General features: G+C 43.3%; 1 protein-coding gene across 2 annotated transcripts in view; it reads right to left on the bottom strand.

Moving 5' to 3' along the window:
• The window catches only part of DGUOK (deoxyguanosine kinase), a 31,234-nt gene extending 19,292 nt beyond the window's left edge, over positions 1 to 11,942 (bottom strand). The window contains exon 1 of one of the 2 annotated variants that reach the window (XM_032178254.2): positions 11,754 to 11,942. In XM_032178254.2, coding sequence (XP_032034145.1) covers positions 11,754 to 11,895 — 142 coding nt within the window. In that variant the 5' untranslated portion in view covers positions 11,896 to 11,942. The remainder of the gene's footprint in view (positions 1 to 11,753) is intronic. The other variant, XM_032178255.2, reaches the window with a different exon arrangement.
• Between the last annotated feature and the right edge of the window lie 1,842 nt (positions 11,943 to 13,784).

Here is a 13,784-nt window from a genome sequence, read left to right as displayed (position 1 = left end):
GGAGAAGGCTGCTACTAAACTCTGCCACAAATGCCCAAACTCAAGGGAACAAGTATTAGTTTTCTGAATTTCAAACTCAGCAGCCATACCATTGTCAGACTGATAACAGATCAATTCATGCTAACCAGAGCCACTGTAATGAATACAGCCAATAGCGAGGAAAAATTCCTTTAAGATTTAATTTGCAATTTCCATGTCTCAACCTTCCAGAGGCAGAGCATTTAATAACAGTTGAAAATGTAAAAGTAGATGAAATCAGCTCCATAAGTTCTATCACTTGAGTCACCATTCTATTTGTACTGTGACGGTGTAAAATTTCTAAGTTTTTCAAGATAAAAAATAAAAATGATTATAATCTCATTCATTCAACAAATCTAAAAAATATTCATGGAGTGCTGACTATGTGCTCAGGACTGTCAGGCACTGTGGGTACAATGGTAAACAAAACACAGAATGGATTTTGCCCTCACAGAGCTTGTATGGGTGATAGATAGTAGACAAACACACAATTAACTACTAACAAATTGTGTTAGGTGCTAGGAAAAAATGCAGGATGGCACTAATATAGCCCAGGAGGTCAGAGAAGACTCCCTTGAAAAAATGACATCTGAGGTAAGACCTAAAAGATGACAATTCATGCAAAGGGAGTAGCATATACAAAGACCTGAAAGAAAGAACTTGACACACAACAATACAGAAGTTTGAGGCCCTAGAAGAAGCCATACAGTATGGCTACAGCATGAGCAAGTGATGGAGAAGTGGCTCAACATGGGTGTGGCCAAACAGACAGGGAGTCCAGGGTCAGGTCACACAGGGCTTTGTAGTCATGGTAAGAAGACTGAATTCTATTCTAAGGGCAATGGGAAGTTAGTGAAGATTGGTTTTAAGTAGGAAAATTATAAGACTCCTTCTCATTTTTAGAAGATCACTCCACTAGCTGTAAGAATGGGCTGCAGCAGAAGCAGGCAGACTAGTTAAAAGATACAGCAGCTTGCCCCGAGGTGATGGCAGAGGAGTGAAAAGTAGCGGTTGTTTCGAGAAATATTTTGGAGATGAAATCAACCTAGTACCACAACATTCAAGTTATCTTTTCCCATTTATACCAATGTTTGGCCCATACCTCCAGGAGCTCCAGAGACTATTCAAGAACTCTCCTGACATCTCCACTTGGGACATCCCACAAACACCTCAAAGTCAACATATTTCCTAAATGAACTAATCATCTTTCCCACCAAATTGAGCTTCCTCCTGTATCCCAGACCTCAGGGTATGAACACACCATCCACTCACTGACAGAAGTCCCTCCTCTGCCAAACCTCATTGGCCACCAAATCCTTCTGCATTTGCTTCTAAATTTTACATATTTGTACTTTTCTCTCCATTCCCACCTCCATGCTCAAGATCAGCTTCTTACCATCTCTTGCCTTTCTGATGCTGACCTTGCTCTCTTCAATTCATGCTCCACACTGTGGCCAGACTGAACATGAAATAACACTGCTTACAATCTTTTGACAGCTCTCTATTGGCTAATTGGCTACGGCAAGGGCAAGCAATGGAGGAGTGGCTCAAGATGGGTGTGGCCACATGGGCAGTCCACGGCCAGGTCACATAGGGCCTTGTGGCCATGGTAAGAGGTCTGAATTCTATTCTAAGGGCAATGGGAAGTTAGTGACATCTGAGCTAAGACCTGAACAAGCTTCATGACAGACTCCAAATTTTAACATGGTCTGCAAGACACAACAAGATCTGATCCCTGTGTATGCCTCTCTGGCCTCGGCTTTCCTTTAGGTAGCCTACCCTCCTGCAGGACCAAACTCCAATCATGCCATGTTCTCTTGTAAATATGACTTTGCATATGCTGTCCCATTTCCTGAAGCGCCTCCTCTCCACACCTGACCAACTCTTACTCAATCCTCCAGGTTCTGTTTAGATGAACCTCCACACTGTGAAGTCTTTCCAGATCCTGACACCTTTAAGCTGGATTAGCTAGTCTGCCTTTCTGCTTGGTTGGTATTCTGGTATCCATCACTGCAATTGTCATTGTGTTTCTGCAGCTAGAGGATGGGGCTCCTCCAGGGCAGAAAATCAATTACAACTTAATGACCTGGCCGAATGAATAAAATACACAATATATTACTAATTTCAGTTTCCTCTGAAACCTACATTTGTGAAAAATAAAAAATAAATCTTAAGACTGTATCTGGACCTCAGTCTCCTCTATCAGAAGTAATCTTTCTCAAGGGAAAGAAGGGGGGCATCCTTCCACTTAGAGTTACTGATTGGGGTGCTGATGTCTCAGCACAAGAACCCACACATTTAATAGATGACATTTACTACATGCCACCCCAACTCCTCTCTGAATAGGCAGGATAAGAACAGCATGAATCTATGGATTTGTAGTCACGCTCATCTCTCAGTCCCCACCTCCACCTAACTTGTGTGTGCTTCTTCACATCTGTTCGATCCCTGCTCTTCCCACACTCCAATGAATAAATGCCCTCCCCTGCTCTTCCAGGCCTGTGTCTAAATCCTTTCCTCCAGCAAGCCTAAGGTGCCACTTCTTCAGGACTTCTCTAGCTCTGAATTCCTACCACACTGGTCAGGTGTGAAGTGGTTGAATGTGTATATTATCAGATAACTGTCTGCCCTGAGTAAGCCCTCGCTTAAAATATTTGGCCCAGATGGTCAATATTTAGATTGTAGGTTAACAAGTCTAAAATATGGTCCCTGCTATTTAATAGCTAAAAAGCTATTTTAATTAATATGAAAAGATAAACGTAGCTGGTTTGTTAGATGGCTGGGATTGAATAATTGTTAGAATTACTTATATTTCTTAAAAGTTAAAAACAATTACCTTAAAAAACTGTTGCAGATGGAAAGGAAGGGCTCTGAGGTCAGACACTATTAGTTCATCTAAGAGCAGTCAGGACTCCAAGAAATTGACTCATGCAATTTAAACATATTAATTCTAGAATGCCAACAAATTAGATCTAACAGGAAATACACAGTTCCAATGACTGGAACAATAACATCTAATACCCAGGGTACTCTGTAACCCATGCCCCATTCCAAGGCTTCTGGAAAGCCAGTTTAGTAATCACAAGGCAGCTTCAGCATACAATGACAGTAAATGGTGGTGAAAGGTCCTGAGAGCTGTGCCATCCATGTTTCTGGGGCTTGGAGAGCCTGGGTAATTCACTGCAGGGCAGTATTTCTTAAACTAATTCCACTGGAACTGAGCTGTGCCAGGTACCACCTACAGATGTGGAATAATTACTTTAAAAAATAATTCAAAGTTATATGTTTTTATTAAGGCCAGACACAGTATAACTTTCTCAGTGCTGTGATACCTGATCATCATAGATTTTTTTTTTCCTTCTTGCTGGGGTGTTGTTTGTTTTGACAAATGTTTCAAGGTGTTTACAGGGGGTTCCTAAGAGTGGTGGTGTTTGGCTCTCCACTGCTTCAGAGGCCTTCTCCTAGTGACCAGAACACCCCTGTCTACAGAAAGCCATACTTCTTCAGCCTATCTCTTATGATATCACTATCTCAGACTTACCGCAATTTAGTTAGATCCCAGCTTAGCTGCTATCTTTCCTTTTGAGATAGGGGTCTCTCTCTGTTACCCAGGCTGGAGTGCAGTGGTGCAATCTTGGCTCACAGCAACCTCTGCCTCCTGGGCTCAGGTGATCTTCTCACCTCAGCCTCCTGAGTAGCTGTCCAGTATGTTTGACTTGTCCAATATATTGTTTGTTTATTTATTTATTTATTTATTTATTTTTGAGACGGAGTGTAGCTGTTGCCCAGGCTGGAGTGCAGTGGCACAATCTTGGCTCACTGCAACCTCTGTTTCCTGTGTTCAAGCGATTCTCCTGCCTCAGCCTCTTGAGTAGCTGGGACTACAGGTGTGTGCCACCACGCCCGTCTAATTTTTGTATTTTTGGCAGATACAGGGTTTCACCATGTTGCCCAGGTTGGTCTCAAACTCCTGAGTTCAAGCGATCCGCCTCTCTTGGCCTCCCAAAGTGTTGGGATTACAGGCGTGAGCCACTGCGCCGGGCCACTGATGTTATCTTTCCTTTTTTTTTTTTTTTTTTGAGACAGAGTCTTGCTCTGTTGCCCAGGCTGGAGTGCAGTGGGGTGATCTCGGCTCACTGCAACCTCCAACTCCTGGGTTCAACTGATTCTCCAGCCTCTCAGCCTCCCGAGTAATTGGGACTACAGGCACGTGCCACCACACCTGACTAATTTTTGTATTTTTAGTAGAGACAGGGTTTCACCATGTTGGCCAGGCTGGTCTTGAACTCCTGACCTCAGGTGATCTGCCCGCCTCAGCCTCCCAAAGTGCTGGGATGACAGGCGTCAGCCACATCGCCCAGCCTGTCTTTCAATATACTCTTGGTATTATGAATTTTGGAAGGTACCGGAACTTAGAAGCAGCATCAAACCTTCCCTTAGGACCCTGGCCACCAGTGTTCTCTGTTGTTATATTGATACAACTTTAAAAAAAGGTGGAAGGTACTTTAAGAGTATATTACTTCAACATGTTGATTTTCATTAGCTCCACTATTCTCATTCCACAAGCTGGAACAGAGAGTTCTGTTGTTACCACTCATCTTTTCCTAAGGCATGGTTTTTAATTCCCACAAAATTTTCTATAAACTGACAATGCCTACCGTAGCTATGTAATGCTAAAATCTAGTAGCAAGATAGCATATGATGTAATACCCAAAATAACAGATCCCATTATTTTATGTCTAATACAGTTGTATTTCATAGGAGCCTACATTTATCACCTCTAGGCATTTTCAACTCCTGAACAAGATGAAAAACATGAGAAAAAAAATCCAATTCTGAAATCTTTTACCAAAATCCAACCAAGTCAGAACATATAAACTGTCTAATGTCTTTTTTAAAAAGTCCTTCCAAAAAAAATTGAAGTCTTTATTTCAGATAGTGTATTTGATGCTGCATTCATTCACTCATTCATTCAATCAACAAATGTTTATGGAGTAGCTACTAAGAGGTAAGTACTATAACTGAAATGATCTAGGCTTAGCGATTGCCCTCAAGTTACATTCCAACCCCAAGACTGAGTACCCAGGATCACACAGGCTCCAAGCTTAAAAGCATTCTAGGCAAAGTTAATAAAAATCAGTCAGCAGGCTTAAAAAAAACTTAATACATTTTACTTTGATGCCTTGTTTCATGAAAAACAGTTTATGAAGGAAAAAAGGCAAAAAGCTTTCTCACACCTTCCTATGATCCAAACTCATCTGTTCAGCACAAAAGACCCTCACTGATCTGACATCCCCTCCTCCCCGCCTTGCCTACCAGGTGATTCAGCTTTCCCCTGCCACCTTCTCTTGTGAAGCCTCCTTGAACTGTCTCCAGCTCCACTTCATCTCTAGGCAGAGTTAATTACTGCCTGCTCTGGTTTACCAAAGGATTACACTGTAATTATTTGTTCACTCATCACTCCCTCCAGCTAGACTGGGAGCTCACTTTTGAAGACAGAGACTGAACCTTTGCATCCTGAGTATAAGAACAGTGATGGAGGGAAGGAGGTGAGTCACAGGCATAGAGAATCCACTATACAGTATTTGAAATAAATAGGCTATTTTTTCCCAAGGATTCTTTGCCCAATCATTTATACTCAAAATAAGTTAAGACACGTATTAGTGATGCGAAGTCACTAATTTTGAATGCTGGCGGAAACATGTTATTAGGGAAGCCCTCTACTGCTTTATGTTTAAGTTTCTTGATTGAAAAGTGCAAAAGAGTTTCCTCTTTTCTGGTTGGGTCTTTGAAAATAAGGTAAAAATGCTGAGATGACTCACTGACAGTGAGATTTCATACAGCAATCTTTTCTTCAATTTAGGCTTGTAATCGTAAGATAATCACAAGAAGATGATAATACACTGTAGGAATGAACAGTCTTAAAAGACAGGCTAGGTGTTTGATTTTTCAGATTTTCAGGGGTTCTAGGTACCAAGCTTTTGATTTTCAATCACACATCTTATATGGCTTCGTAAGTCATGCTAGATGCCATTAGTTGCTACTTCACTGATCAATTTTCCTTACATGCTGCTGTCTGCACCTTCAAGATCAGAATAACAGGACTTAGAGCAGAAGGAATGCAAGAAAAGCCCCTCTAAACATACCTAATTTTGGTCAGGACAAGGGTTCACCTTCCCTGTTCAGGTTTCCTGAATGGGTGCTCTCATTCTGATTTGCTTGAGGATGTTACCTGTGATTAGAGAAGATGATCACTCTTGATTTAAAAAGCAGTTTAATATATTCCCTGTGTGGGTACCAATGCCTAACTTCCACATGGATATCATAGCACAGGATTCAAGAATCTGGTCAGTACTGAGTACACTGGGTCAAGGCGGGGGTTAGTTGTCAGCAATACAAAGATGAACAGCACACTGAGTGGTCAGAGCCCAAGGAAGGTGGTGAATGTGCAAACAAGCTCAGCAGAACTCAAGTGCTGCAGCAGTTGTGGGTACAAAATGTTATGTCAGCCCACAGAGGAGGCAGTGACTAATTCTGTCTAGGGAGAGTCATCAGGGTGTGTGGGGTGATGAAGAGTAGTGGGAGATGAAAGTAAAAAGAGTCAGATTAGATCCTCCCATTTCACTTCGCATCACCCTTTTCTTGGGCAATTGCATTTACTTCCAAGGCTTCACCAACTAACCCTCTACCCACCAGTCAACAACTTCCACATCTGAAATCTCAGCACCCATCTCCGGACTCTCTTGACTTCAGGCACATATTCCAATCTGTCTCAGAACACCTCTCTCTATGTCTCACAGGCACCTCACACAAAACATATCACTCTAACCTCCCCAGACCACCTCTTCGTTTATTCCCATCCTCATGAACCTCAGTGTCACCCTCCTCTACTCCTCCTTATACCTCGCCTCCAAGTGGCCACCACATCCTGCCAATCCCACTTCCAAAATCTCTCTCAAACCATCACTTCTCTGTCTCTCCAGTTCTTCTGTTCAGGCCTGCATCTTTCCTCCCTCCAATTACTCCAATAGCCACAAAACTAGTGCACAGACTCAACTCTGTTCCAATTCATCTATTCATTCATCCAACAAACTGGATGCAAGGCACTATGGGTACTGCAGCAAACAAAATATACAAAGAAAGTGCCTGTTTTATGGAGCTTTCTTTCTCATCCTACAGTTTCCTTTTTTAAATTAATCTGGTCATGGCACACACTGGCTTCAAGTGTTCAACAGCCTCCCACTGCCAACAGGATAAACTAGCATGGTCCACAAGGCTCTTCGACATATGGCAAATCCCACCCTTCCAACCCCTTGTTCTGCCACCCTTTCACAGGTCCCTTCGACTCCAGGCACATCCAACTACTTCTCTTTCATTAAAACTGCATGTGTTAGCCAGGCGTGGCGGCACATGCCTGTAGTCTCAGCTACTTGGGAGGCTGAGGCAGGAGAATCACTTGAACCTGGGAAGCGGAGGTTGCAGTGAGATGAGATCACACCACTGCACTCCAGCCTGGGTGACAGAATGAGACTCCATCTCGAAAACAAAAACAAAAACAAAAACAAAAAACTGCATGTGTTTCTTCAGGCTTCACCACCTTGGCACATGTTGCTTTCTATGCCTGAAACACTTTCCTCTTCTTCCTTTTGGGAATTCCTACCCCAGAGATTCTGGCTTTCCACGCCCAATCACGGATCTCACCACACAGTATGAAAATTATGTCGAGTCAGCCAGGCGCAGTGGCTCACGCCTGTAATCCCAGCACTTTGGGAGGCTGAGGCTGGCGCATCACGAGGTCAGGAGATCGAGACCATCCTGGCTAACATGGTGAAATCCTGTCTCTACTAAAAAATACAAGAAATTAGCCGGGCATGGTGGTGGGTGCCTGTAGTCCCAGCTACTCGGGAGCCCGAGGCAGGAGAATGGCGTGAACCTGGAAGGCGGAGGTCGAAGTGAGCCAAGATTGCGCCACTGCACTCCAGCCTGGGTGACAGAGCAAGACTCTGTCTCAAAAAAAAAAAAAAAAAAAAGAAAAAAAAAAGAAAATTATGTCGAGTCTGTTTCTCCTACTTAGTTGTGAGCTCCTTGAAGGACAGAAGCTGTATCCCATTCACTGCTGTGCTCAGCACAAGAGTGGACTCTTAGTCCTCACTCAGTAAGCCTCTGTTGCATGAGAAAGCAAGGAAGAAGCAGAAAAATTTGACAAGGTTAAGAAGCAAAGGTCAGGAAAATAGAGGGAGTTCAAACTTTATCTGATGACCTGTCCAAAGTACTTACTTTGTGATATACCCTGTTCTCTCTCTGGGATTTGAGGACAGAGCTTCCTTTAGGGGTGTGTTTCTCAAAGTACAGTACAAAAATATTTAAGCAAATAGCAGGACTCTCTCTTCCCATTCCTTTCAATGTTTCGGATTTGGCTGGAGAAAAACACACAGCCATGGTGACTGGTCTCATTTTAAATTCATGACTGCTAACTCCAAGTGGGTCCTAAATGGTACCCAGTAATTCAACATTTCTCTTGCTTATTCACTAGAGTATTTCATGTCTTCTGTCTCCACATTCACTCTTAGCTGATGACCTTTCTTCCTATTTCACTCTGAAAACAGACACAACCAAAAGACCTTCCCAAGTTCCCACCACACCCACTGAAGTTGGTGCTCATATATTTTGCCATCACGCCTGTTACTAGGGATGAATTGTGCTCCTAGCTAAGGCTAAATTATTTCCCACTGAGCAATAGATTCCATTCTTTCTTGCTTAAAAATCACTCCAGCAATTCTATCCTCTGTCCCGATTTACCAATTTTCGTCCTTTCTACTAGACCACTTCTGTCAACTTAAAAACATGCTCTAATTCTTTTCACGAAAAGAAAATTAAAAACGTTAAACACTCACACCCTCTTCTAATTTCAGCTACCACCCCATGACTTCCCTTTCTAAAAACTTCCAGTTATCTTAACCCACTCTCCTCACCTCCCATTCTCCTTGAACCTATACCAATTAGGCTTTCACTCCTAACACTCCTAAAACTGTTCTTTTCAAGTTCACCAAAGACCTTCATTTACTTAAACAGTATAACACAGCTGATCATTCCCTCCCACTGAATACCTTCTTCACTTGGCTTCCAGGATATCATTCTGTTTTTTCCTCCTATCTCAGTGGGCATTCCTTCTCAGTCTCTGCTTATTCCTTCCCATCTCCCCAGCGTCATAATATTTGCACGCCCAGGGCTCAGTCCTTTCCATCAACACATAGTCTCTGGCATTAAATACCACCTACATTTACAGCTCCAGTCCAGGGAGACCCTAATTCTGAACTTACATATCCAATTACCTATTCAATACCTCTACTTGGATATTAATAGCCATGTAAAAACCTAACATGCTTAAAACCAAGGCTCACTTCTGTAATCCCAGCACTTTGGGAGGCCAAGGCAGGAGGATCAATTGAGCCCAGGAGTTCAAGACCAGCCTGGAAAACATAGTGAGACCCCGTCTCTACAAAAAATATAAAAAATTAGCCAGGCATAGTAGCAAACACCTGTGGATCCAGCTACTCAAGAAGCTAAAGTGGGAGGATGGTTTGAGCCTGGGAGGCAGGCTGCAGTGAGATGCAATCGCGTCACTGTATTCTAGCCTGGGCAACAGGGAAAGACCCCACCAAAGGAGTGGAAGCGTGGGGAGGGAAGGAAGAAGGAAAGGAGGAAATAAAGAAAAGAAAATCAGGAGTCTATCTTTCAAGTACTCAAGTCAAAATAATTGGAGTCATCACTGGCCCCTCTACCTTACACTCTGCATTCAATCTGTCACCAAATCCAATTGGCCCTACCTTAAAATACAACTAGAACCCAATCATTTCTCACCACTTCCACTGTTAAATTTTACTTAAAATGTAACTCAATTTTTGTTAACGTATAACTAGAATCCAATCATGTCTCACCACTTTCACTTTTCACAATACTATAATTACTGCAATACCACTTAACACCCTCCACTTTCAACTTATCAGCCACAGTGATCTTTTTATAATCTAAGTAAAACTGTCACTTGACTCCTCAAACCTTCCAATGGCTACTCATCTCGGTAACATTAAAAACCCATAAGGCCTATAAAATCTGGCCACCCCTTGGGCTTCTGCCCTGATTTCCCTCCTGTCCTTGCTCACTCGACTTCAGTCACAATGATTTCCCTCCTATTCCCCAAACACACTTTCCACCTCAAGGCCTTTCCAATTGCTCTTCACTCTGCTTAGAAGATTGTTCTCCCAGGTATCCATATGATTTGCTCCCTCATCTTCTTCAGTTTTTTGCTCAGATGTCACCTTCTCAGTAAGGCTTTGCTTATTTTATTTAAAATGACAACTTTGGCCAGGTGCAGTGGCTCACACCTATAATCCCAGCACTTTGGGAGGCTGAGGCAGGCGGATCACCTGAGGTCAGGAGTTCGAGACCAGCCTGACCAACATGGTGAAACCCTGTCTCTACTAATAAAACAAAAATTAACTGGGTGTGGTGGCGGGTGCCTCTAATCCCAGCTATTCGGGAGGCTGAGGCAGAAGAATGGCTTGAACCAGGGAGGCAGAGGTTGCAGTGAGTTGAGATCGCGTCATTGCACTCCAGCCTGGGCAACAAGAGCAAAACTCCATCTCAAATAAAATAAAAACTTCCCTCAATTCTTCATCCCTGATTTTTCTCCACCATACTCATTACTCTCTAACATATTGTTCACCTTGCTTAGTTTATGTTGTTTATTGTCCATCTCTCCCTACTTGAGTTCCATGAGAGCAGAGATAAATTTTATTTGTTCTATTCACAGCTGTATTCTCCAGGCCAAGAACAGTGCTGGCATATGGAAGTGGTTCAAAAGGTGATTTGTTGAATGAATAAAAAAAGAAATTCTCAGTTTGCTGCTACAATGTCTTCAGTACTCAACACTTGCTAAGCCCCTTTTGGGCTCAGTGACTTGGTAGGTGAAAGTATCAAGTCAGAATTTATTAGTATTAAATCGAAATGCTTTGTCTTCATTTTGCTTTTTGACTACTTTTTATTCAAGATACTGGATCTCACTCTTTTAACAAAATTATTTTTAATTTAACACGTTTTTAAGCTTAAAAAGTGAGGTTCTTCTAAGAAAAGCCTTAAGAAGTTATTACGCAACTAGCACAGACACAGGGCAAAAATTGTGAATGTGGTATTTGAACGACTGAAGTTTAGGAACTCTCTTCGAATAGGGTTGCCAGATAAAATACAGGACACAGTTAAATTTGAACTTTCAATGAGTGATTTCGTTGTTGTTTTGGTGTAAGGATGTCCCAAATATTGCATCGGACACACATTAAAAATTACTCGTTATCTTAAACGCTATTTTAACTGGATATTATTTTTAATTTTTGCTAAATATGGCAACCCTATCTAGGAGAATAAATAAACTGCACCCGCTTGTCGCTTCAATTTCGATCTATTACAAACAGCTAATACAATTCCTGTCCTATCCACTAACTGCGTGGCTTTTATGCCCCAACAAATGTGTCCCTGTGGGCGGGTACTGAGGCCCGATATCCTAAAAACAAGGAGGCAAAGATACACAGTGCACTTTGCGAGGGGAAAGGCTCTCCTCGCAGCCCAGAAAGAGAGGCCGGCCGCATCAGACGCAGGCCATTCCGGGCCCAGCTCCTTTCCCAGCCTCTGTCGCCTGCGTGGCGGAGGCCAAGGCTTGGCAGCCGCTTTCCGGCCCTTACCAATGTTGCCTTCGATGGAGAGCCTTCGGGGCCCGCGCCCCGCGTGCAGGCCCCTGGAGGAGGGAACGCCCTCGAGTGGGCTCTTGGCCATGGAACTGAAGGGTGCTCGAAGCCGACTTAGAAAGAGGCGGCCCGCGGCCATCCCACCCACGATTCGCACAGCGATCACTTCCGCCGAGAGCACTTCCGCCCCAGGTACCGCTGCTCACTCACCCCAGCGCACAGCTGACGTAAGGAGATCGTCAGACAGGAAGTGGGTGGGGTTGAACATGCGACGTAGTGAGCCCAAGAGACCGCTCCGCTATCGCGATGTTTGTAAAGAAGCGTTGCGGGGAGGAAGAGTTTTGCAAGGGTGCAGAATTTGATGGTAACAGGAGTTGCGGTGCGAGTGGTTTTTGTTCATTGGACAAATAACATTTTAAAAGACGTAATTCTACAATCCAACCACTTCATTTTTGTATAACTTTAAAATAAATTGTACAACTGAAGACAAATAAAAATAAAAATTGTAATTTTAAGAGGGGCTTTTTTCCCCCCAGGTGCTTGTTGTCTGGTTTTTATTTTAATATCGGAAGAAAATGGAAGTTTTAAAGTAGGAAAATGACTCAATCTGATGATTTACACAAATTTAACTTTTTCCTATTCCCTGTAATTCCCTGCACAATGCTGGCATATTATTGACTAAACTAACAAATTAGATAATAAGTTACACTCCATTGCTTAGTGGGTGTCTTGAATAAGTAAATAAATGTTCGGTCAATCGATTTGCGTTATAGCCAAAAATCCCTTCAGGATAAGGTGGTGGTGGCTCAGGTATGTGACTGGAAATCGTTTAAACCTGGTAGGTTGGGTTCTTGGACGTAAGCAATGGCGAGTAGAAACTTGCCAGTGTATAAAACCTGAGTCCTGCTGTGGGTGAAGTGTGCTCTGCAGGAGGGCAGAGACCTAAGCTGCTGCCACAGTGAAGCCAGACTGCCACAGCCCGTCATCATAACAACCTCAGAAGTAATGATTTACGAAATATTGTCAAATGGTGCCTCCCGTTCCAATCGCTTAAATCACCAGAGTCAAATGGTGCTTCCCGTTCCAATCGCTTAAATCACCAGAGTCAAAACCAGGAGTCAACAGGCCAAACCGGCCTTCAGGCAGCACTCTTAGGTGTGGCAGGTTTTAGAAGACAAGGATCTGATTGCAAGGGGGCTGGGGAGGGGCCAGGGGCCAGGGGCCAGGGGCTGGGATACCTGTCTTGAAGCTGTTCCTGTAAAAAGCACGGGACCTTTTTCTTATGTTGATGTACATGTAGGATGGCTGAGGTCATGTGTATATATTAAGAACTTTTTTTAATCGAATTTTTTAAGGATAACCAGGGTGGGGCGTTAATGGCTACTGGAGCGGCTAAAGTCCTACCCATTCCCATCTCCACTCCAGCAGCCACTTCTGTAAAAAAAAAAAAAAAACCTGCTTACATTTCTTTACCTATGTAAACTCAGACTTGGAAAATATTCATCCAAAAAAGCTTGAGAGGCTCTCTGCCTCGCCACTATCTTGCTGCCTCAGGGGTGTTGTGAAAGTTAAATGAGAAAGTTGTCTGCAGGCAGGCATTAATCTAAAAGCAACGAGGCAGGAAAATAGGGTCTGGAGACAGGGAACCTAAGGCCGATTCAGGCTGACTTCCTAGAACTAAATCAAAAGGAAAACCCCAACTTTCTAACTCAAGAAACAAAAGGACCAGAAGCTAATCCCTTTGCAACCCCCACTTTTCTGGGTGGCAGATGAAAAACTGAAAGTACCTCTGACTGGCCCCCTCGGGCAATCAGTCAGGCTGGTGGCAGGCCAAGTCTTTAGTTGCATGGGGTATAACTTCCTAACTTCACTTCAGCCTCTGATTGGTCCCCTCCTGCAACCAATCAGACTGATCGCTGGCCACTACTTCATTTACATAGGGTGTACACCAGGTAACCAATGGGAAACCTTTAGAAGGTATTTAAACCCCACGGCCGGGCGTGGTGGCTCACGCTTGTAATCCCAGCA

Source organism: Hylobates moloch, unplaced genomic scaffold (assembly GCF_009828535.3).
Source record: "Hylobates moloch isolate HMO894 unplaced genomic scaffold, HMol_V3 SCAFFOLD_15, whole genome shotgun sequence".
Lineage (NCBI taxonomy): Eukaryota > Metazoa > Chordata > Mammalia > Primates > Hylobatidae > Hylobates > Hylobates moloch.
This window is presented reverse-complemented; position numbering and strand designations above follow the sequence as displayed.